Source organism: Callorhinus ursinus, unplaced genomic scaffold (assembly GCF_003265705.2).
Source record: "Callorhinus ursinus isolate GAN/ISIS: 27379988/994484 unplaced genomic scaffold, GSC_fseal_2.0 scaffold6, whole genome shotgun sequence".
Taxonomy (NCBI): Eukaryota; Metazoa; Chordata; class Mammalia; order Carnivora; family Otariidae; genus Callorhinus; species Callorhinus ursinus.
In genome coordinates this window covers 28,224,490-28,250,807 of record NW_027397068.1, presented here as the reverse complement: position 1 = coordinate 28,250,807, position 26,318 = coordinate 28,224,490, and the positions used below count along the sequence as shown (strand labels likewise).

General features: G+C 40.0%; 1 protein-coding gene across 3 annotated transcripts in view; it reads right to left on the bottom strand.

The window, feature by feature from the left end:
- Positions 1–634: 634 nt before the first annotated feature.
- The window catches only part of AFG1L (AFG1 like ATPase), a 223,698-nt gene continuing 198,014 nt past the window's right edge, over positions 635–26,318 (bottom strand). For 2 of the 3 annotated variants that reach the window (XM_073893739.1, XM_073893740.1), the window contains exons 12-14: positions 7,161–7,301; positions 3,750–3,863; positions 635–2,113 (exon numbers count right to left, since the gene is read on the bottom strand). In XM_073893739.1, coding sequence (XP_073749840.1) covers positions 1,982–2,113; positions 3,750–3,863; positions 7,161–7,301 — 387 coding nt within the window. In that variant the 3' untranslated portion in view covers positions 635–1,981. The remainder of the gene's footprint in view (positions 2,114–3,749; positions 3,864–7,160; positions 7,302–26,318) is intronic. The other variant, XM_025863601.2, reaches the window with a different exon arrangement.

Genomic DNA, 26,318 nt, shown 5'->3' with positions numbered 1-26,318 from the left:
GCCAGAGGGGAGAGGGGCAGAATGGGTGAAGGGGAAGGGGAGGTACAGGCTTCCAGTTAGGGAATGAGTAAGTCACAGGGTTAAAAGGCACAGCGTAGGGACCACAGTCAACGGTACTGTAATAGCGTCGAGTGCGGATGGGCGGGAGCTACACCTGTGGTGAGCACAGCAGAATGTACAGACTTGTTGAATCACGTTGGTACACTTGAAACTAAAGTAATATTGTATCAACTGTACTTCAATTTTAGAGAATTTTAATGATTTTAAACCCCCATTTAATTTTCAGAAGCCAGGATTTAAACTTTTCTCTATACTTGGGTACCCTATCCATCAATCTGCTTGCCTTAGGTTAATGTCCAAAATAGACTAATGTGGATAGATTATTCACTTACAAATTAAACAGATTCAAAGAGCTTACTTATGTTGACAGCTGTAACCATTTCATTTTAACTGGGCCTACCCCCTCAAAATATATGTGATTTTCACAATGCTTTATAAGATGTCACATTTTTCCTTTTTTCTTTTTTTCTTGAAGAGGGACTCAGACTCTCATAACAGCCTGAACTAAGACACCTTCTGTGGTAAGAGTTAGCAAAGTCAGGTGGTACTTGAATGAATCACGGAATGGCCTCAATGAAGGACAAGTCAGATTTTATTTAAGTAGGTTCATCAAGTGTTCTTCCCTATTTACTATTAAATTCATCTCATCACAGAAGCAGAGGCAAGGGTGGAGGGTGGGGTTCTGCAAGCACAGCAAATGCATCTGCGCCGTGGGAAGGAGGCTCTCGTCCACCAGGGTCCTGCTGGCCTCAGATGAACTGGAATCCACTCTGCTGCTGGTACGTCCAGGACTCGGTCTCCTCCTGACTCGCTTTCACTGGCCCCTTTTCCTGGGATCTGTCCTCCTAGTGGCAGTCAGGATTGTGGGCTCTGCCTGTCGGTTAGAATTTGACACCCGTGCTGCTTATTCTATTGGTGTCATAATCCTCAATTTTTTCAGGCAACTCTGTGTCCACTGAAGATCTGGTCCTGCCTGCCAAGCTTGATCTCAGGGTAAAAGACAGAGTCTCAATTGTGAGGAAACCTGAGGCCTAGGAGATTTAGTATAATTTATGGCCCCCCAAAATCACGTGGATAAGACCATATTCTAAAATGTTGTTCTCTTTCGTTTATAATAGCATCAGAAAGTTTCTCTGCTTTGTATTGAAATGTAGGGTTTTTCTCCCTCTCATAAAAGGCATGTTTGTATCATGCGGCTACCATGTAGCCAAAGCTTGGAGATGTCCAGAACAACACTGCATTTAACCGCGCGCGCGTGCACGCGCATGCGCGCGCGCGTGTGTGTGTGTTATGCAGGTGGCTTCATATGAAGCCAAAATGTCTGGTCCTACCTTAATATTCAGAAGTGATGATTTTAATTTTGTAGTGCAGAAATAAAGCCAAATAAATAGGCAAAAAGTAAACCTATAAAAATGGCTTTAACTTACTAATCCAGTTCATCTTTGAGAGCAATTTGAGATAAAAATGGTCCAGAGGACAAAGTGCATAATTAATGATGAGAAAAATGATTCCTTCAAGTCCCATAAAAAAAGAGTTCTCCCTGCCGTAATCACGTGTCCAGAGTTCTATTGGCGCAAAGCAATGGTTACTTCCTGCTTCTGTCCCCCTCATTCCAGTACTGCTCAGTCTGCATTTCGGTGAGTCGGGAAAGCGTGCGCTGAAATGCAAAGACCTCCTCTTCTCCAGTGAACATAGAGAGCCCTTCTGCTGAGTCCTGGTTACCAAAATACAATTCAAAAACAAAACAAAACAAAACAACCCAGCACTAATTAAAACTACCACAAATAAAAATTTACAGAACTAAGTGCAGGTTTAAAACAACTTCTTAGGTTTAGATTATAAAATGTTCTATACACTTTTTCCATATACGATCTCTTAAACTAGACTGGAGAATTAACTAATTTAAACCAATAATCAATAGTCAGAACAAATTACCAGGGAGAAAACAATAGGGAAAACAAGAGTAATTAAAGCTGAACCAATGTCCCAAAATCCAAATAGGAAGATTTTTGCATGAAGAAAGTTTTTGCAAGATGAAAATTTTCTGCAAAACCTAAAGGAAAGACAATGTCAGAAAAAGAATTCTTTCTCTAAAAATGTACGCCAGAAATAAGTAACACCAAAAAACCCCCAGCAGTTCAGGCAAGTTAGGAAGAGGCTGACACCCTCCTCCGGAGCACCATGGGCGGTGCCACATGCCCAACAGGAGACCCTGAGGACAAGCCTCCACAGAGCCTTTTCTGCACCGGCTGACAGAGAGGTCTCCTGTGGGCCTAGAGATCTGGCCTGCGAGTCTACTTTGGGAAGGCAGAGCTGCCTTGGGTCTTGAGCTACTTAACCAGGGTTAAGTTTGGGAATCCCTCTGTGAGGCCAGCAAATAGCCTGGGACTGGTGATACCAACATGGGCTTGTGGCCAGTAAGTGAGCAAGAGAAATTGTGTCTTTCCTTAGGGGTTTGCTATCACACTTCCTCAGAGAAAACTTCTGTACTCCTTAGTCCATGCATTCCTGCTGACCCACTGCAAAACTACATTACCCTGTGGTCATGAGCCCTCATTTCTTCATATATTGTTAGCCCCGCATGCTGAGCTTGCTTGACCCTATATCTGAACCCTGATCCTATGGAGAAAAATTGAAGAACCAATGATTTAAGGAACTTTAGAAACTGAAATGATATAGCCCCTCAAGTATATTTTTTCAAACAGTAAAATACATTATTTGGACAGATGTATTGCTCTTAGAGAAACCACCATTTTGAAGGTTCCCAGCATATGGGTTTATAAGCAACTATTTATTTCTACACATAGGTTTAAGTAGTCATATTTGGAAAGTTCACTTTCTAACGTATTATAGGCCTCATTTCCCCCAAACTCCTAAGAATGCATAATTTCTACTCAGGTCACTAAGAAACTATTTCCTCATTCCAATGGCCTTGCATTTCTGGGGTTGAAAGAATGGGGATCGCTGATTCTGGAGGTAAGTGTTTATGGATAGCTTTAAAATTTTGACTAATATTTCAACTGTTGAGCAATATATCCTGCCATGTTCATACAGAAGAAGGAAATGTAAAATCACTTCCGGTTGGCCTGGGGCAAATCACCAGACCCCAAGCTTCAGGAGAACTGGGCCAGCACCGGCTGGTTTTCCACAGAGTGTCCCTAGAGCACTGCACCACAGGTGCTCCTGAAATGTTTATGGAATAGGGCTGGCAGATGAATAATGGATTTCTTTGTAAGCCAAGGGCCTTGCCAGGCACTCCTTGGTCCTGGGATAGCCAGCCCACATGCTTGGATACTGTATCTCGCGCTCTACAAATCCAGGAGACATGAAGAGTACCTAGAACAGGCAGCATGGGGTAGCAGAATGAGCCCGGAACCAGACACGGGTGCCCTGGTGTCCAGCTCTGGCCTGCCATTAGTCAGCTGTGTGACCACAGGCCCACTGGTCCACCCCTCTGGTCTTTGTTTTCATTATATGCAAAAACAGATCATGCAGATTCCTTCTACCCTAAGACTATATTCTTTACATTTAGTGATACTGAGGAAAAGGCTACTCTCTTGGCTTTAAAAGGAGCAGCAAATCAATGGTTAAATACATACTGCATTCCTTCTTCAAAATGTAGCCACGTATAAAACCAAAAACAATTACGCTGTCTTATAATAAAAAGAGATTATATTAATATTGCCTACCTGGCTCAGCCCCAAATCATCCATCAGTATTCTGCTTTGCTCCAAGTCACTGTCATGATGTTGATGCAAAAATAAGCTTGCTATAGGAGTCGATGCTGAGCAAATGACACGCACCTGAAAGAGGAAGATGAGTGAATGGTAGTACTCCCTACATCTCACAAGTTCAAGGTAGGAACAAATATCACACAAAATCAAATCTGTTTGTCATCACAGGGAGCTAGTTTGTGTGATATTTTTAAACTTCAGAGTGCTTTTCAAAATATTTCCACACAGCTTGTAACATCCTATAAAGTAGGGAGCAAAGGTTTTACTGGGTGACTTTAGGCCTGGAGAGGTCTCAGCTCATGAGGCCAGCTCAGGTCTCCCAGTTCGAAGTCCAGTGATCTTTCCATTACACCCCGAGGCTGACATTTACACCTGGCTCTTTCGGGTCCGTGCATGCGGGGGGTACTTTTCATGCACTGCAAAGAGGTTACCACCTCTGGTATGTTCAATGTATTGGTACTCTAACTAGACCCTCAATTTCTAGAACCTATACTTCGATCAGCATCCTACCAAGGCATTCTTCAAAAAGACTAAGCTTGACATTAATATTTCTTGATTACACAAGTGTTTGAGTGAATGTGCATATGTGATCATATACTGGAAACACCTTTTATATCTTTATAAAATTTTATGTCCATCAGTTTAAATACAAAACATACTTTTCTTGATGTTTAAAAAGTCCTGAATTTGTTTTCAGGATTCACAGCTACCCTTTAAACATCATTAAACAACGATGCCAATACCTTAAAATAATGTATGACATTTGGGAATAGTTTTTCCATATCTGGATGGCCTTCTACCTCCTCTTATACATTCCTTTTAATCACAAATGACACTTTTTTCATTATTTAGATATGAATACTCCAATTTCACCAATTTCCATGAATACATTCTAGACTAATGCCTGTTTAATGCTCCCAATTTCTGAAATAAGATAATTTCAACTAGTCTTTAAAGAAAGAACACAAACTCTCAATGTGTGATACAGTTAAAGCAAATGTTAGGAGAGTGGTTCTGGTATTCCATCATATCACCACAGAATTCTTCCCTCCCATTGACTAAGAAGTGAAACAGTTGGGGGGGGGGGTAAGATAGGACCAGGGGTAGGACAGAGGGCTGGGGGCCATATGTTTTCTTTAAGGTATTCCTAGCTGCCATGTAGACAAGTAAGAGTTTATCAATCCTCCTACTCTAAGAACCACCTACTAAAGCCCCTCTATCACTTTTTTCTTGAAGCATTAGCCCTCTAAAAACAGAGGGCCACCTCCAGGCTCATTCCCTTCATTCCGGACCCAACATGAGTATTTCAGATCAGTGTCTGGTAGGTGACGGGACTTGATCCCCTTGCTCTGGTGTTCTCAGCTCCCTGCCGTCCGGCCTCCTGGAGCACATGAACGCCGGCCCCCTGGGAGCATGTGCCACATTTGGATGTCACTCGCTATGGCAGGCTCCTCTCAGCACTGCACCTGAGCCAAGCCAGCTGCCCTTTGCGCTCAGGCCCGCCCCAGGGCCTTTGCTACAAACGTCCCCCCGGCATTGGCGTTTAGGCATCACTTCTCAGCGCTTACAAGCAGCAGTTGAGCGGCTTGCAAACATGCGGGTTTTCATGTCCATCCTCTAGGATGAGGGTTCATTTACTGAGCTGGGGTGGGTGGGCTCTGGAACATGGATCTTAGGTAGCCCAGGGGATTCTGACAGTAGGCCGTCCTCAGCAGGACTTCCCTAGGCCCACCCCCACCCCCACAGAGATCAGTCTACTCTCCCTCAGATCCTCATGGCACCATACTCCTCTCTCAAGCCTTCCAAGACACCAGCGCTGAGGGGCGACTTTGCATTCAGTTCTGTGGATATTTGATTAATGCTTCTCTGACACCAGACTGTAAGTTCTATGAAGGCTGGCACCAGATCTGGCTTTGCCTGTCATCGAATTTCTAATATTTAGCACTGCACTTGGTATGAGAAAGGTTGTTGAATGGATGAATAAAAGAAACATTAAAATTTCATCTCTTCCTCCCAGTGGATTCTGGTACTTTCCTCCTCCCCTCAAATCCCTTCAATTTTAGAATCACTGCTCTATTTCTGTACAATAAGGAGAAAAATTGTATCTAACAGTAAAATGATATTTAACTCTATTTTGAAGTTGTACTTATGCTTTTACTATAAATATGTATTTACAGATATATACTATTTATTTTTTTTTAAGATTTTATTTATTCATAAGAGATAGAGAGAGAGAGGCAGAGGGAGAAGCAGGCTCCCTGCTCAGCAGGGAGCCCAATGAGGGACTCAATCCCAGGACCCTGGGATCATGACCTGAGCCGAAGGCAGACGCTTAACCATCTGAGCCACCCAGGCACCCTATACTATTTTTTTAAAAAGATCTATTGATTTATGAGAGAGAGAGCTTGAGCACGGGGGGGAGGGGCAGAGGGAGAGGGAGGATCTCAAGCAGACTCCGTGCTGAGGCTGGTGCCTGATGTGGGGCTCGACCTCTCGACCCTGAGATCATGACCTGAACCAAAACCAAGAATTGGATGCTCAACCGACTGAGCCACCCAGGCACCCCACAGATATATACTATAAATAGTGGCTCACCTTCACTGAAATCTGACTCTATGCCGCACAATGTTCTAAGTGCCTTATGTGCTCATTTAATCCTTGCAACAACCATATAGAATAAGTACCATTATTCCCCTCTTTTTTCTACAGAAGGCAACTGCAGCTCAAGAGATTAAGCTGGTCCTCAAGCCAGATAGCCTGGCCCCAAGGCCCACTCTTTAATCAGTGGGCGGTTCTGCCTTTGATGAATGGACACAGGCTCCGTAACTCACCTGAAAACACCTGGCTAAAACCAACAAACAAGATGATGCAATGCTAGTTATGAGGGTTTCTGGGTCACAGGGAGAGAGAGCTCCAATACTGAGGAGGGTCTCTAGTCACTCATTCATTTGTTCATTCATTATTTTTTCCATCCAATCATGTATTGACGCAACTCATGAATTGACTGAGCACTCAGTGTGGGTAAGGCATTCCCTTGTACATCATCGTAGTGCACACACGCGAGGTCTGGTGCATGATGGCATCGTTGATATTGCAGAGTCTTCTGATGGAAGCGTTACAATACTACAATTTTACCGCTATCGCTGATACTATGTATATAGCCTTTGGCTTGCGCCAAGCTTCGCTTTCAGTGCTTTTCATGGATTAGCTTATTTTGCCCTCAACAATGTTCTGAAGGAAATACTATTTTCCCCAATTTGTAGATGAGGACACTGAGGCCCAGAGAATAAACCAGGATTCCAGCCCAGGCAATCTGACTCCACAGTCCAAAATGTTTAGTCTTGAGAAAATGCACTACATCCTTACCTTGAAATCATAGAAGTTATCAATGAGGGTTATGAATCTTCGAGCTTGCGTCCTCTTTGCAAGCGTAAATTGTGGAATGTTTCGTAGGAATACCGTATCAAAATTCTTTGACAGTTCCAGATAGTCACTGGCTCCAAGTGGCTGTAATTAAAATGAAAATAAAGACTAGAAAACTGACACCAATTCCAGTGGCCCTGAATTTGAAAACACCTCTTTTTCTGGTCACGGTCTGATCTAGGTGGCAGCTTTGGGGTAACTTGACCAAATGGAGCAGTGTTTTCACTGCGGGCTAAGGATGGTGTCTACCGTAATTGTAATAGTGATGTAGAAAAGCGGCAAGAGAGAAGCCAAGGGGCGCCTGGGTGGCTCGGGCGGTTAAGCATCTGCCTTCGGCTCAGGTCATGATCCCGGGGTCCTGGGATCGAGTCCCACATCGGGCTCATTGCTCAGAGGGGAGCCTGCTTCTCCCTCTCCCTCCCCCCTGCTTATACTCTCTCTCGTGCTCTCACTCTCTCTCATTCACTCTCTCAAATAAATAAATCTAAAAAAAAAAGAGAGAGAAGACGAGTGTGGTGGGGAGTGACAGAATATCTCGAGCCACCTCAGCTGATACCTCCAGACCCGGTGCCTGGCCTTACCTGAGACTCTCCCACTCACTGGGCCACACAGGGGCTGGAGTGTGGGGTTTTTTGGTTTGTCTGTTTAACCTTGGCTCTCTTACGAGGGAACCCTGCTGTTAGGCCTGTTATGGACCAGGAGTGAATCCTCAGTCTGTTACTTATTAATGGTACCTTTGGCAAGTCACATCATCTTTCTCTTCCTTTAGTTTTCCTATCTATAAAACGGGAGTTTGATTCCTAGCTCACAGGATTGTGACAATTACATGGAAGAATACGTGTAAAGCCTTTAGCACAGTGCCTAGGGCACACATTACACTCATATCACTTTGGCTGCTTTTTCTTTAGATTATTTTGAGCCCAAAGGATTAGGATTAGGCTCAATACTGACAAGTTGAGGACGTAGAGAAGTGTCATTCCCAATAGGACCAGTTAGTTTTGTTCCACCACCGGCTATATCCAAAACCCTAAATCAGTCTTTGTGCATCTGCCAGTCCTCAGGGTCACAGCAGGGACCAACAGAGACTGTGGGATCCCACGTGAAAAGGACAACTCCCTATGGTGGGGGTGGGGGGGCAAGATACGGCCTCTTCGGATAAGAAGCAAAACTCCTACAATAAGACACTCAGGCTCTGAGGGTGACATACACCATGTTTTTGAGATCAGTTAGAATTTAGTGTCTCATCTTTTGTAAATCATAAAGTATATGTAAAAAAATGTAAAAGCTCATCTTAGGTATGTAGTTATGTATAATTAAACTCGTTCTTTATGCACGAATGTGATTTCTATCAGTATAACTACATGCCCAAGGAAAATCATCATCAGGAGCGCCCTGAAGTGCCTAGGGCAACTGAAAATCAGGATTCTGCCCACTCAGCTATTTTTACAAATTATACACCTTTGTCAGTAGGTTCTGTTGCCGTTATATTAGCAAATATCCCCTTCGTTCACATCCCTAAAACAATCATGTGCTCATTCATGTAAAGAAAATTAAGCTTTATATAGTTGTCTATCTCCTTTAAAAACAATGGTGATGGGAGGCAATGAGGGGTTACTGTTTTTAATGGATCCTGAGTTTCACTTTGGGATGAAGAGAGTTCTAGAAATGGACAGTGGTGATGGTTGTACAACAATGTGAATTTACTTAATGTCACTGAACTGTACACTTAAAAATGGTTAAAATGGCAAATTTTACATTATGTATTATTTTACCACCACAAAAAAAGGTCATTAAAACTAAGAAATGTTATAAATTTAACCAAAGAGGCAAAGGATCTGTACTCAGAAAACTATAAAATACTCATGAAAGAAATTGAAGAAGACACAAAGAAATGGAAAAACATTCCATGCTCATGGATTGGAAGAACAAACATTGTGAAGATGTCAATGCTACCTAGAGCAATCTACACATTCAATGCAATCCCCATCAAAATACCATCCACTTTTTTCAAAGAAATGGAACAAATAATGCTAAAATTTGTATAGAACCAGAAGAGACCCCGAATAGCCAGAGGAATGTTGAAAAAGAAAAGCAAAGCTGGCGGCATCACAATTCCGGACTTCCAGCTCTATTACAAAGCTGTCATCATCAAGACAGTATGGTCCTGGCACAAAAACAGACACATAGATCAATGGAAGAGAATCGAGAGCCCAGAAATAGACCCTCAACTCTATGGTCAACTTATCTTTGACAAAGCAGGAAAGAATGTCCAATGGCAAAAAGACAGTCTCTTCAACAAATGGTGTTGGGAAAATTGGACAGCCACATGCAGAAGAATGAAACTGGACCATTTCCTTACACCACACACAAAAATAGACTCCAAATGGTTGAAAGACCTAAACGTGAGACAGGAGTCCATCAAAATCCTAAAGGAGAACACAGGTAGCAACCTCTTTGTCCTCAGCCGCAGCAACTTCTTCCTAGAAACATCGCCAAAGGCAGGGGAAGCAAGGGCAAAAATGAACTATTGGGACTTCATCAAGATAAAAAGGTTTTGCACAGCAAAAGAAACAGTCAACAAAACCAAAAGACAACCGACAGAATGGGAGAAAATATTTGCAAATGACATATCAGATAAAGGGCTAGTATCCAAAATCTATAAAGAACTTATCAAACTCAACACCCAAAGAACAAATGATCCAATCAAGAAATGGGCAGAAGACATGAACAGACATTTTTCCAAAGAAGACATCCAAATGGCCAACAGACACATGAAAAAGTGCTCAACTTCGCTCGGCATCAGGGAAATCCAAATCAAAACCTCAATGACATACCACCTCACACCAGTCAGAATGGCTAAAATTAACAAGTCAGGAAACGACAGATGTGGGCGGGGATGCGGAGAAAGGGGAACCCTCCTACACTGTTGGTAGGAATGCAAGCTGGTGGAACCACTCTGGAAAACAGTATGGAGGTTCCTCAAACAGTTGAATACAGAGCTACCATACGATCCAGCAATTGCACTACTGGGTATTTACCCCAAAGATACAAATGTAGGGATCCGAAGGGGTACGTGCACCCCAATGTTTATAGCAGCAATGTCCACAACAGCCAAACTGTGGAAAGAGCCAAGATGTCCATCAACAGATGAATGGATAAAGAAGATGTGGTATATATACACAATGGAATATTATGCAGCCATCAAAAGGAATGAGATCTTGCCATTTGCAACGACATGGATGAAACTGGAGGGTGTTGTGCTGAGTGAAATAAGTCAATCAGAGAAAGACATGTATCATATGACCTCACTGATATGAGGAATTCTTAAACTCAGGAAACAAACTGAGTGTTGCTGGAGTGGTGGGGGGTGGGAGGGATGGGGTGGCTGGGTGATAGACATTGGGGAGGGCATGTGCTATGGTGAGTGCTGTGAATTGTGCAAGACTGTTGAATCACAGATCTGTACCTCTGAAACAAATAATGCAACATATGTTAAGAAAAAAGAAAAAGAAGAAGATAGCAGGAGGGGAAGAATGAAGGGGAGTAAGTCGTACGGGGAGACGAACCATGAGAGACGATGGACTGTGAAAAACAAACTGAGGGTTCTAGAGGGGAGGAGGGTAGGGGGATGGGTTAGCCTGGTGATGGGTATTAAAGAGGGCACATTCTGCATGGAGCACTGGGTGTTATGCACAAACAATGAATCATGGAACACTACATCAAAAACTAATGATGTAATGTATGGTGATTAACATAACAATAAAAAATTTAAAAAAAAACTAAGAAATGTTATTCATTGCCAAAGAAATCCCAATTTAGGCCACAAAAAAGATAACAATATTACTTTTTTCTTTAAAAACATAAGAAGAATGGGGGCATCTGGGTGGTGCAGTCAGTTAAGCATCCAATTCTTGATTTCAGCTCAGTCGTGATCTCAAGGTCATGAGATCGAGCCCCTCCTGGGGCTCCGTACTCAGCAAGGAGTTTGCTTAAGACTCTCTCCCTCTCCCTCTGCCCCTTACACCCCTAGAATAAATAAATCTTTAAAAAAAAAACATAGGAAGAATGAAGTGCATTAATTGAAGGACATCTTCAAGGAAATCATCTCCAATAAGATTAATATTAATTTAAAATATGAAGTTTTTAGAAGGTATCTAAAAGAGTGTTTTCTTATACTGGCTTTGATGTCGAAGTATCCAAGAAGTGACAAACCTTCAGGACTGATTCTGGTGAGAGACTGGGGGTTTCCTTATTACTCAGAAGTGCTATTTTTCATTACATAAATAAGTCAAACAACTGTGGGCAAAAACCATGTTAAGACACTTTGGAATCATTGTCTGTCACTTCCAGTCAAGTGACCTTGAGCAATTCCTCTGAACCTCCATTTCCTCATCTGTAAATGGGGGATCATGGCAGGACATGTCTCAGGTTTGTCCTGAGGCCTCGCTGTAGTGACCACATGTAAAATTTTATAATAGTGGCCGTCACACAGTAAGTGCTCAATAAATGCTATTTACAGAGTTTATGTGAAAAGCAAATGAAATGATATACGCATAGTACCTATTTGGCATACAACAGCTAGATAATGAACAGTAGCTATTTTTTTATTAACTATCAAATAACCTTTTCCCGAGCTCATGAGGCCAGGCAGCCTAAACAAGTGAATGATTTGGCTGACTCCAGTCTGCTTCTGCCTTTGTACTCAGGAGGTAAAAGCTCTTTCCTCTGTTCCTTCCTGCTGTCTCCGGTCCACCAAAATATCTGCTAGCCAGGTGCCTTAGCCCTCCATGAAGTCATATATAGATGACAAAAATAGCGTCTGTCTCAGGCCCTCTCCCTCCCACTTTTTTGGTAATACTATTAGCACCACATGTGGGGAAGGCCCCAGGCCCACAGGACAAACAGCCCCTACCCCAGCACGTGGCACATTGGAAGGGCTTCATCTTTACAGAATGAATTAGTGAATGAATGATGCATAAAACACAACATAGCCCAAGGAGCAGGCTTATTCCTTCTTTTATATCCATTTGTGTCCAAAAACAATTGAACCACCTACCAAAAAAAAAAAAAAACCAAAACAAACAAACAAAAAACCCCACTCTTTCTTAGTTGGCTCGAACTCCCCACTCCCAAGGCAAGCCTTTGTTGTATAGCCTAGTATGTACGTAGGAAAAGTCTAGGAAGATATAGACTAAAATGTTAACAGCAGTTACCTTTAGGTGGTGGAATAAAAGGTGAATTTTGTTTGTTATACTTTTTTGATTCCCCACTGCCCCCCACCCCATGAACTTGTGTTACTTTTAAACAGCAAAAACAATAATGCTTTTTGGGGGGGGTCATTTTTATAATGGGTATCTTATCACTTACCTCACACGTGTGAGATCATAACATGAGTTGTGTCATGGACATTTTTTTCCCCAAGGTTTTCTTAAGCTATAGAAGTGGAACTTTTTCAGGGACATTTAAAAAGAAAATAAAACATAAGGCTGAACATATATTTTCTCCTTTACGGTGTGACAAAAGCATAAAGGATTTCATATTTGGGGTAAAATTTGACTTCAGTTAAACAGTTACGTTCAGCTCATGCTTCTTCACACTAGGGGAGCGAGAGAGAGGGGGGATGAGGTGAATGGCAGCATCCCCCAGTAGCTCACGGTTAACTCTTGCAGTCAAGCACCAGAGTTCCCCGGATCAAAGGCGTAGTGATGTCAAAATCCACGTCACCGCCCAGGGAGATATACTCCCATTTATATCACGTCTGAGCCTGAGCAAATTTTCTCCATGCAAGCTTGATGTGTGCTGTCAGCATCCTTTTCTCCACAATCTCAGACAGTACCCAGGCCGTCTGTAAACATACACTGCCTCTGCTCCATTCTCCGTCTCTCGCCTCCTTCCGGCTCTCTAGGGGAACCTGGGTTAGACGGCATATTCTCCATTGCTTTTATCCTTTACTTCCTATTTTCCTGTTTTCATTTCTTCACGATTCATTGTAGACACTTTCCTCTGACCTATATTCTAGAGTCCACTGTATTTCTCCTTAGCTGTGGTTTATCTGCTCTTAAACTCATCCATTGAGTTATTTTGGTTATTGTGCTTTACAGGTCCAGAATTTCTATTGATTCTTTTCCAAAGCTGACATATCTCATTTTATAGTCTCTAGACCCCTACACTTAAATGTCCAAGCCTATCTTTAAAAACAAAAACAAACAAACAAACAAACAAAAAACAAAACCTTCTCTGAATATGTAAGCTTAGCTGTTTAAAATATGGACTCATAATTCCAATACCTGGAGTTCCTAATTTTATCGTTTGTTCTTTTTGCTTGTTCACATCCGCAGTGTCTTGTCTCCTCATGTTTGGTTATCTTTGTGTATTGGATTTTATCTTTGAAAAAAAGAATACTTGTAGAAAAAAATCCAAGCTCAAGGCTTAAAGTACTCTAAGTTACTCAGCTCACTGAATTTGACTGAAGTCCATTAGAGAGCTGGTTGACTTCTGGCTCACACTTATTCCTAGCACGCAGTCCTTTGGAGCTCCATCCAAAGTGGGGGACAGTTTACTGGGTTCCCATCCTGGGCTGGCCCTAAACTCTGACTTTTGTCCCACTGACCCAGTGAGGCTGCTAAAGGCTCATTTTTTTAAAGATTGCTAGCACTTACCACTATCCATGTCTTCTTCACCTTCCTGGGCACACAGCTAGACTATATTCCTCAGACTCTTGTGTTTAGGTGTGGCCATGTGATCAGGTGCAGGCCAGTGGAATATGAGAAAAAGTGAACAGCATGGCTTCCTGATCTGGCCCACAGAATCCTCACTTCCTTTACTCATCTGCAGGCTGAACAGATGGGCTCTGAGGACTTGAAAGAGGGGTAGAAGTACAACAGGGACAAAGCCTGGTTCTAAGAAGGACGGCAAGAGTAGTGACCTGGCCAACCTATACTGGACGGTCATATGAGCAAGAAATACATGTTAGCCTACACTAATTCTGATTTCATCCATCTTCCTTCATTGTCCTAATGATGGAGTCCACCACTATTGGAAATGGAAGACCTTCTGACATTCCTACGTGTATAGGATTCTTGTTCACACAAGATGGTAACTATCAAAAATTTCTCTTCAAGTTTTCTTCAGATTATCATTAAAAATTTTTATTATCATGTTCCTTTGGCTGCAGCAACTTCTTGCTAGGCACATCTCCAAAGGCAAGGGAAACAAAAGCAAAAATAAACTATTGAGACTTCATCAAGATAAAAAGCTTTTGGGGTGCCTGCATGGCTCAGTTGGTTAAGTGACTGCCGGGAGTCCCAGGATCGAGTCCCGCATCGGGCTCCCGGCTCAGCAGGGAGTCTGCTTCTCCCTCTGACCCTACCCTCTCTTGTGCTCTTTCTCTCACACTCTCTCTCAAATAAATAAAATAAAATCTTTAAAAAAAAAGATAAAAAGCTTTTGCACAGCAAAGGAAACAGTCAACAAAACTAAAAGACAATCTACAGAATGGGAGAAGATTTTTGTAAATGATATATGGGATAAGGATCTATAAAGATCTATAAAGAACTTATTAAACTCAACACCCCAAAAACAAAAAATGCAATCAAGAAATGGGCAGAAGACATGAACAGACATTTCTCCAAAGAAGACATACAAATGGCCTACAGACACATGAAATAATGCTCCACATCACTCAGCATCAGGGAAATACAAATCCAAACCACAACGAGATACTAACTCACACCAGTCAGAATGGATGAAATTAACAAGTCAGGAAACGACAAATGTTGGCAAGGATGCGGAGAAAGGGGAACCCTCTTACACTGTTGGTGGGAATGCACTCTGAAAAACAGTGTGGAAGTTCCTCAAGAAGTTAAAAATAGAGCTACCTTATGACCCAGCAATTACACTACTAGGTATTTATCCCAAAGATAAAATGTAGCGATCCGAAGGGGCACCAGCACCCCAATGTTTAGAGCAGTAATGTCCACAATAGCCAAACTATGGAAAGAGCTGAGATGTTCTTCAATAGATGAATGGATAAAGAAGATGTGGTATACATATATATATATATACAATGGAATATTACTCAGCCATCAGAAAGGATGATATCTTACCATTTACATCAACATGGATGGACTGGAGGGTTTTATGCTGAGCAAAATAAGTCAATCAGAGAAGGACAATTATCATATGGTTTCACTCCTTATATGTGAAATATAAGAAACAGCACAGGTGATCATAGGGGAAGGGAGGGAAAACTGAATGGGAAGAAATCAAAGAGGGAGACAAACCATGAGAAACTCTTAACTCTAGGAAACAAACTGAGGGTTGCCGGAGGGGAGGTGGACAGGGGGATGGGGTAACTGGGTGATGGGCATTAAGGAGGACACGTGATGTGGTAAGCACTGGGTGTTATATGCAACTGATGAATTACTGAACTCTACATGTGAAATTAATGATGTACTATATGTTGGCTAATTGAATTTAAATTAAAAAATTTTATTATCCTTAAAAGATTTTTAATCAGAAACGGCACCTAGCCATTTCAAATCAAAGCTGATTTTTAAAAAGTTATGTTCATGGAGCCAACTTTTCTTATTACAAATTTGAAAAGATTTTATTTAAAAGTTTTGTTCAAATTTAATATTTGAATTATTTTTGTAAATTTATTTTTCTTCTGATTTTATCATAGAAATAAGGTGCTGACAAATTGTGCACCACCCAAACGGTATGCTGCCACAGGACTACTGATCCCCTTTCCCTCGTATTCAGTATTTAAGTGTGCTTGGGGCATTCAAGTACATTAAGTTAAAAATTCTCTAAAAAATTACAATAATTTAAAACCCATTTAAAATATTTTTGGAGAAATGAAGAATGCCTATGTGGGGCAGTCTGATTATAATAATGGCTCCATTTGTTTTTGCCTCCTTGTCTACACTCTTTGGATTGCGTCTTTCCATCTCTCCCATTAAGACATGGAGTCTGCCCAACTCTTCAATTTGGGCTGGACTTATAATTTACCACAGTCAACAGAATGAGGCAAAAGTCACAATTTTCCAGTTCTGAGCTTAGGTCTCAAGAAGCTTTGCGTGCTTCTGCTCACTGTGTTGTAACAGCTAGGCTGGCCTGCTGATGAAGGAGAGAACATAAGGAGAGCCAGTTGTCTAAGCTGAGAAAGCATCTTAGGCCAACCTACATCCAGCCCTCCCCAACCACCCACAGTGGATGAGAGAACCCAACCAAGACCAGCAAAGCTGACTGCATATGTTTAAGTGAATCCAAAATATATCAAAAAAACTTCCCAATTGACCTGTAGATTAGAGAGCAATAATAAAATGCTTATTTTTTTAAGCCACTGAATTTTGGGGGTGGTTTGTTATGTAGCAATAGCTGAATGAAACACTATACTTTCTACAGTGAGATTTATTAGGAAAAGCCCATATTTTAAAAGTCCTTAGCAAGTTCAGCACATGTAGAAAAATCTGTCTAGCTTTTGTAGCAAGACTGGTTTTACATAATTGATAAAGATATGTAAAAACACATATTGTCATTTTTTAATGTTCATTTATTTTTTTTTAAGATTTTATTTACTTATTTGACAGAGAGAGACACAGCGAGAGAGGGAACGCGAGCAGAGGGAGTAGGAGAGGGAGAAGCAGGCCTCCTGCCGAGCAGGGAGCCCGATGCGGGGCTCGATCCCAGGACCCTGGGATCATGACCTGAGCCGAAGGCAGACGCTTAACAACTGAGCCACCCAGGTGCCCCAATGTTCATTTCTTTTTTAAGATTTTATTTATTTGAGAGAGAGAGAGAGCATGAGCGGGGGAGCGGCAGAGGGAGAGGGAGAAGCAGACTCCCCACTGAGCAGAGAGCCCGACGCAGGGCTCAATCCCAGGACCCTAAGATCATGACCTAAGCTGAAGGCAGACGCTTAACCAACTAAGCCACCCAAGCACCCCAATGTTCATTTATTTTTCTTAATCAGTTTTGGAATTTTTATGGTGTAGTATAAAACTTACTTCTAAAAATAAAACTTGTAATTTACTGTATACAAGAACTAGAAGAAAATTATGTAGCATCCCTCTAGAAGAAAGAAGACATGGACCCAGTCAAATAAAAACAGGAAGTCAGAGAGAGAGAAAAAGTTGACATGAGAAGGGAAACTGCGAGAGACAAGGACTGATTACAATGAAACTAAAATTGTAAGAGCATTCCAACAGAAAAATGGATAAAGAATATGAATAGATAATTCCTGGAACAAAAAGTATAAAAAGTCTAAGAGGCTAATAAACAAATGAAAATACAGTCAAGCTCACTAGTAACCAGAGAAAGACAAAATAAGAATATCATTTTTCATACAGCAATTTTGCAAAGAAAAATAAATTATACTACTCAATGCTGGCAAGCAGGTAATGAGACATCCATTGCTGCTAAAAGAGTAAATCAGTTTCAGTGGCTCCAAAAAAAATTTGTTGGATTGTATTAAGAGCCCTAGGAGAAGTCATAAACTTGACCCAGTTGTTCTGTTTCTAAAAATCAATTTATAGGAAACGATCAGAAATTCAACCAAAGGCTATATACAGGATTATTTATAACTATATGAACCAAAAACAACTTTAAAATATAACAACAGAGGAATGGCTCAATAAATTATGGCACACTGATATAATGGAATATACTACCAACATATAGCAATGTTCATGAAACATTTTATGACATGGAAACATGCTTATGATAAAAAGCTCAGTGAAAAAAAGCATAATTCAAAATTATAATTGTACTACGGTATCTATTTTGCTCAAAATATATATGTAGGAAAAAGGCCAAGTAAATATGTAAAAATGCTAACAATTGTTATCTCTAAGTGATATCTCTATCTCTAAGTGATATCTCTGAGTGATAGACTTAGAGGACTATATTTTATAATATTTTCTCATCTTTATTTTTTAGATTTTTCTGTATTTTTCAAAAGGGAGAGAAACAAAATATAATAAAAGAGTAAAAACAGAATGATGTGGCAAAACAATGCTGAAGATCGTCACTGAGTCCAAAGTATACTTTTTGTTTTTGTTTTTCAGCTATGTGATCCCCTGCATCTCCCCCAATAAGGAAGAGTGAGTGTGTCAAACAGTCACCGTCCGTGCATGTACTAAAGAGCTTGAGGCGCTACAAATCTATTCAAGATTGCCCTTGCCACCCTCATTTACTCCATTGTATGAGACGGGGAGTACTCTCTTGTCCACCCAAGTGTCCATAGTGCCGAGCAGCCCAGGGAACAGGATCTTGCACAATACAAGACGAGTGAACAAGCGAACACTCACCAAGTCTTCTTCAGAATCACAGATAACACCCGACTACTTAAAAAATACAAGTTTTGTACTAAATCTTACAAGAACCTGGCAAAACATAAAGACACATTTCTCCACTCTTTCGACCTAACACACCACTAAATTGCATGCACAGGATATCCACAGCAGTTGCAAGTATTTATACTTTTGTTTGCATTAGTTGATCCTTTTCCGTAAGTAAACCATAGCATTAAGACACCTTCTGAAACCATAATTAGTATTGTAAATTCATGCATTGTGTCCTATGAATAATTAACGCATGTGATTATTTTCGAGTAGTAAATTCCACTTCAGTTGGTAGCATCCTTGAGTACGTTATTCTAGCTCAAAATTCAAGTAGCATTATCTAATGCAGATTCTTATGATAGATAATGATGACATTCTCCATCTTTCTACCTGAGCAATTAAAAAGTTTAATAGTCTTTGATGTGGCTGGTTATCTGAATAATTTTCTAAACAGAAACAATTAAAATCCACTTATTTGATGGTTTGTGCATTCTCCACTATTGTTTCAATCTCTTTGTTTCTGTGGAAACCTGATGAAAACTTAAAGAACTTTAAATCTATAATGAGTTTGCAAAGAGCATTTGTTTTCCTTAATTACCGTGAGTATACAGCTGGATTATATGTAGCACAGTTTCTCTACCAAACTTTGAGGAATAAAGAGCTTGCCTGTGGTCTTCTTTCTCCCGCATGAGAACCAGCACAGCTGTCCACTATGGTTTGACCCTGGTGCCGGGAGTGGGGATTTTCTCAAAGCCACACCAGTGAAATGCACGAGCCTTACCACCGGGCTGCCTTCTGCCCTGCAAGGAGCGGTTGATCCACTCCAGCACACACGAATGAGCTGTCAGCTTGAGTTTCTTTTTTCTCTGTCTGGCTAATGCTTGTTCTGCCACGATTATTTCAGCTCAAGTAGGATGATTATTATTTCAAGCGCTGTCTAGATTATATTGTCCTAAGGGTTACTCTTTATCTCTATAGACTCCTCTTTATAAATTCCTCGCAGTGTTACCCTGATAACTCCTCATTAAACAAGTATGTGTGGCATCTTGCTTTGTGTACACAGAAATAACAATACCTCGTATCTTAAAGAAAAGTACTCTTTAATAGAAAAAAGCACTTTAACAGAATTAGGATGAATGCATTCTTTTCAAAACAAACTAAGAATATCATATGAATTTGTTAAAACAACTATGTGCACCAAATCAGTAAAGGTAATAACTGGAAAAACAAAGCGCTGAATGGTGTGTATTTGTAGAGTACATCATTTCCCAAGATTGGTAATATGGCCCCTTACTATGAGAAATCTCATTAATATGAAGTCTGTAACATCCAACTGGGAAATATCTCACCATTCCATCTCTTACACATTCTACTTCAGAGGGTGTTCTCTGCTGTGCTGAAGAAAAGTTTTACTGCTTTACTTATGGAGTCTCCATGGCAGAAGGCTAGTTCTACCCAAAACTACCAGATCTTTCCTAAACTCTCTGTCCCCTCTATGACCAAATACAGTACTCTTTTGGGGTGTATCTTATTTTTAGCAGAGTTTGTAGAAACAATGACTAAACAAACAAACAAATAAAATCAAGGTGGCAAACCAGAGGCAACTGCACTCTTTCCTCACCCTGACTTGACTAGCTTTGTGTATGTAATAAATCTCCAAATTCTGAAGATACCTAATTCTGGAGATTCCGGAACTGACAGCTTTCTTAAAACACAAACCACATCAAATCAGATCTATTAAGTGCCTGCTATATGAAAAGCACTGTGCTGGGTTTATTCCTGGGAATACTTCCAGTTCATTTGGGAAATAGAAACCCCAACAATTGGCACAAAGACATTTGATTTATTGCCTATAGCACAGAAAACCAAAATGAAAAATGTGGAGATAAGTTAAAAACACAACATTAGAAGAATATGAAGAAGTAGGAAATCATTAGCATCATCATTATTACTAAAAAGCACCACTGAATGTAAGCACCAATAAAGTTCCAAGGAAACAACATAAAAACTACAGAAGAATCTCCATGAGATGGTAGGAATTATTGAAATGGATTTTACTAACCACCTGGGATTGAGTAAACCAGATTATAATTTGTTAAATGATGAGCTGGCATCTGACTAGGATGGAGTGTTCAATTGTTTAATAGACATCTAAAACTTCAGAGGACTGAAGAGTTGCTCCTTTTGGAAGTGGGATAAACTGGGTTCAACCATGCCAAAGGAATTAGTAACAATGAATGAATTAGTGTAGCTTAGATCCCTCCACTCAGAAAGACCCTCGATACTTCTGGAATTAAAAAGCCCTGCCCAAGTATTTTATTCTGCTTGTTTTCAATGAGAAAGCACCCTAGAGTCTATGAAGAACAGGTCTGCTTTTTTGGTTTTTAAGGCTGATGAAAATGAACGTTTACAGCCTCCCTCACAGACCTTGGCTAACCTCATCCTAGAACCTGACTTTACCATGAGATTATTCAACCTGGCTAGACTCTCCTACTAGTTCTCAAGGTACCTAAAATCTCTGAATTAAGGTACAAGAGGTTTACACTTTAGATTTTTTTTTAAAAGTTTATTTATTTATTTTTTTTTAGTAATCTCACAACCCCAAGATCTCACATGGGCCTCAAGATCAAGAGTCACATGCTCCACCAACTGAGCCAGGCAGGTGATCTTAAGCTTTAGATTTTACAAGAAGCCATGGGCACACTTTGGATTACCAGGTTTTATTTCTCGTGGCTTCTAAAATTTGTTTAGCCTCAAGCCAACCCTAAGCAAACCAGGTTCTAGAAAAATGGGAACTAAACAAGTTAGTTGAACAATGTGTTACATCAAGCATTTATCATAATAAGAAAACCCATATTCTTCATATGCAGAACACAGACAGCATAACACTTTTCAAAAACATTCCATATACAAATATATGTGAGTGTGTTATAACTATTTCATTCATTAGTTTTTTTAAAGGAGTTTTTGGTCAGAAGGTATTTAATGTGATCCTCTACTGATAATTAGCCATATATAATTAACCCATTAAAGTCATAAAGAATGAGAGAAAACTTCTTTCAGCTGCACAAACAGCTAGTTCTTTGAAATGACTAATCTAGATATTAGCAATCTAGCAGACACTGAAAAAAATATTGGTGGGGGAAGAAAAATAGCCCAACTATTACTAGAATTATTTTACAAACTCATTTATTAAAACAATGCTGTAACAACCCCCTTCTAAGTTCCCACTGGCAAAAAGGATTTTATTAGCAGTTTAAAACAAATGGAAATTTAAACATTATTATTAATGCCTCAGACATTATAATATCTGATTGTACAGACTACAGAAGGTAATAAATGTCTGTGGCCAAGGCTGAAATATGTTTCCATCCTGTTGTCCATTTTTTAATATAATGATTTTAATAAGAATGTATACAGTAATGATGAAGTAATTAGTAACAACATGATTCTACCAAATGCACTGAAATAAGTAGCTTAAGACTAGCACTTGATTATTAACATAATCAACCTATCCTGAACATCCCCTCGGTAGAGGGCAGTATTTGCTACATCTCTGTTGGAGGAAACTGTTATAAATTAGCCTGGCTTTGAGATCCAGAAGAAATTTGAAAGATTACTCCCAAAGGAGGTTCTACACCTTTGCCACTGGTCCTACGTGTGCATTCGAAAAGAAAGGTCCATCGATGCAAGCTTCTTTCTTTGGAAATCAAAATGAAGTGGCATAAAAAGTAACAATACACTACAATGCAAGAAGAGGCTTTAGAATAGCAAGTTAACTTATTTTAGACTTTTTTTTAAAAAAGATTTTATTCATTTATTTGACAGAGAGAGAGACAGCGAGAGAGGAAACACAAGTAGGGGGAGTGGGAGAGAGAGAAGCAGACTCCCAGCTGAGCAGGGAGCCCGACACGGGGCTCGATCCCAGGACCCCGGGATCATGACCTGAGCTAAAGGCACACGCTTAACAACTGAGCCACCCAGGTGCCCCACAAGTAACTTATTTTAAATTTGAGGATGATGACTTCTGAAAATGTTAAAGTCTTATAAATGCAGAGATTTTGTTATTTTTGTTTTGCTTTCCTTGTGAGAGTTCATTGGGTCTCCCCAATCCTCTTAGACTTGGATATTTAAAAAGCCTAATCAGAGTTGGAAAAGAAATGGCTATCAAAGAATTATTCTTCTCCCCACTCTTCTGCTTCCCAAATCATGGAAATACTTGGCGAAAAATGCTAATTCATATTCTAAAGATATTAAAAGTTAATCAGAGCAAGGTTGAATGCTTCTCTGTGCTGCTGGATATACAAAGGGCCGAACCCCTCAAACTGAGTAGACCAATAGAATTTTTCACTCCACCTTCTTACCAAAAAGATAACCTTGAACTATCTGCTGCTCAAGTTTTATTAAAATATACAACATTCATGAGAGGCTTGAACATGAGTCTATCCAATCTCTAAGCATTTATCCAATCTCTAAACAATTTCTCTGGGTCAAGCCTAATAATACATAGAAAAGCTTACTCGTAAAGTGCTTTTTTAACCTCTATAGCACTAGTTTCATTGAAAAGTGCTTTTTCATTATGCCTCCCACTTGACTGTAAGAATCTGTGCAATACAAACTTGTATTGGCAGCAGGGATAGTGCTGAGAAAGCCATCTGCTGGCATCTTTCAGAAGGCCCTATATAGAAAGGTCCAAGTGCCAGAAAGACCTTCACTTCTAATTTTCTGTCTTCTAACTTACTGAACATCTTCCCCCCTATTTGAGAGAAGGCTGAGAGCTGATATAATTGTTCAATTTAAGAACCTCATAGAAGTTTATGACATAGATTTACATATACTAACTTTTCCTTTCAACTTATTCTGTTTTCTCTTTGCCCTGCTTTAAAAAAATCTACATAATTCTATTTGTGAGTGTACATGTATATCTGTAATACTTTTTGGAACCAAGTAAGGTATAAAAAAATACATGCCTGAATTATTCTTTTTGTATTTCTTTTTGGGGGGCGGAGGGGGGGAAGAATTTTAAGCAGGCTCCACGTCCAGCATGGAGCTCGACACCAGGCTTGATCTCATGACGCTGAGATCATGACCTGAGCCGAAATCAAGAGTCGGATGCTTAACTGACTGAGCCATCCAGGCACCCCTCTTTTTCTATTTGTTTTTAAAGCTTATTTTGTTTTTAGTTTGCTTTTAAATAGGAAGCAAAAGGGCATCCAGGGAAATAAAATGTAAGAACTTCAGATACCAAACAGCAAGACCTCTTTTAAGTGTGTTGATTAACTTAAACTCACTTATATGTGGAATCTAAAAACAAACACCACCAAACTCATAGAATAAAAGAACAGCTTTGTGGTTACCAGAGGCTGGGAGGAGGGGAAATGGAGGAAGGTGGTCAAAAGGTACAAACTTTCAGTCATGAGACAATTACTCTTCTTTTTATCTATGTGCGACAATAGATGTTAACTAAACCTACTGTGGTAATCATTTCACAATATATGTAAATCAAACTATCATGCTGTACACCTTAAACCTTATAATGGTGATGTATGTAAATTATTTCTCAATAACACTGGGGGAAAAGGTATGCAGAATAATTTTTTTTATCTCCATGTAAATGTGAATAAGAATTTACATTTTACAGTTTTTCCATGTATATTAAGGCTGGAAAACAGTAAGATTAGGTTATTAAGAGCAGACGCTTATTATATACGTCTACCAAGACCTTCTACAAAGTAACCTCCAAATCCCAAGATGTTACCAATCTAGTAAATTACTTCCATTTTTAAAAAATTCAAGGAGGCACCTGGGTGGCTCAGTTAGTTAAGCATCCACCTTCGGCTCAGGTCATGACCTCAGGGTCCTGGGATGCGGCCCCACATCGGGCTCCCTGCTCGGTGTGGAGCTTGTTTCTCCCTCTCCACCCTGCTCGTGCGCTCTCTCTCTCAAATAAATAAATAAAATCTTAAAAAATTTTTTCAAGAAAACGGTGGGAAATTTTAGTTGTTTCTAATGTAACTTTGATTCAGATGTACTAGCACCCTAACTCTGTTTCCTTCCACTAAATCCCATGACAAGATTTTCCAGTCCCATCCACACCCTTCATCTCTTCCATTTTCAGTGTTAGTTCAGGTGATTTCATTGACTCCTTTCAACTTCAAAAGAACACACCTCTATAAATGACTTCCAGATCGGGATCTTCAGTCCTAGATTTCCAGTTGTTTGTAAGTCCCCTTCTCCTTCCTCAGTTATCTGTTAAGGGTCCTGCCATCCCTCTGGTCATCCAGACTGAAAACGTCAGAGCCCTAGGTGGCTCGTCCTTGGCCCTGGTCTACATCCAATCTTACAGATTTCCCTCATATTTACCTTGTTCTTTCCAATCTATCATGTATACCTGTTTTAGGGAGCAATTGGGGCAGAGATTCAGTCCATGCTCTGTTTGCCAAGCCATGGACCCTGGTGAGGGGCAGCATCCATCTAGAGGAAGGACCACATAAAGGCATGATGTGCTCACTTAGCTCCATGCCCATCTTGGGGAGCTTTATCTAGTGCACACAAAGCCTCCATATATGGTAGCAGTGCCAAAGTCTTATACAACTTTGTCAGATTATCCAATATAGATCTGTTAAAAAATAATGACTAGTTTGTTTTATGCTGAGGAAGGTTCTAATTTAAACTCTACTGCCTGATAGGCAAGCTCCTTTATATTGACTTCAACCCATCTACCCTGCCTGAGTGCATACCACTCTCCTACATACAAACTAAATTCTACCCATGACCCTTAAATTCTTTGGAAAAAGAATTCTGGATTGTTGGGTGTTTTTTCCTTTCAGCAGTTTAAAGATGATATTGCACTGTCTTCAGGTGTTCACTGCCTCTGATGAGAGGTCTTTAATCATACTATTGTTCTCCTGGCTGCATCTTTGGTTCTCAGCAGTTTGACTATGATGTGCCTCAGAGTGATTTTCTTTGTATCTGCTAGGGCTTCACTGAGCTTCTGGGGTCTGTAAATTTCTATCTTTTCTTAAACCTGGAAAAGCTTTAGCCATTATTTCTCCAAAAATTTTTTTCTACCCCCTTCTCTCTTTTCCTTCTAGGACTCCAATGATATAGTTTGATTTCTGATATGGTTTCTTAGGCAATGAGGCTTTGCTTTTTTTTTTCCCCTCTGTTTTTCAGATTACTGCATAATTTCTATTGATCTATATTCAAGTTCACTGACTCTCCTGTTTTCTGAAATTTGGTATTAAGTACATATAATAAACTTCAAAATTTTTAGGTCCAGAATTATCAACTTTTAGTTTGAGAATTTCCATTTGCTTCCTTTTATAGTTTTAATTTCTCTACTAAGATTTCCTATTCATTATCAGTTTATTCATTATCAGTATATTTTCCTTTATCCTTGAGTATAGATATAAAAGCTACTTTAAAATCCTTGCCTCTAATGCCAACATCTGTATTATCTCAGGGTCAGTTTCTGTTATCATTTCTCTCTTAAAAGTGGATCAGATTTTCCTGTATCTGCATACATCTAGCAATTTTGGATTGTATTCTAGATATTGTGAAGGATATATTATTGGAGACTTGGAATTCTTTTATATTCCACCAAAATATACTGATTTTCTGTTGTTGCTATTTTAGCAGGTAATTAACTTGGCTAGTCTCAAACTCCAAACTCTCTCTCCTCTGTGATGGGCAGCAACTGAAATCTCTGTTCAGTACTTTTAGTCTTAGTTATACATGTGGAGTTCACAGGTTG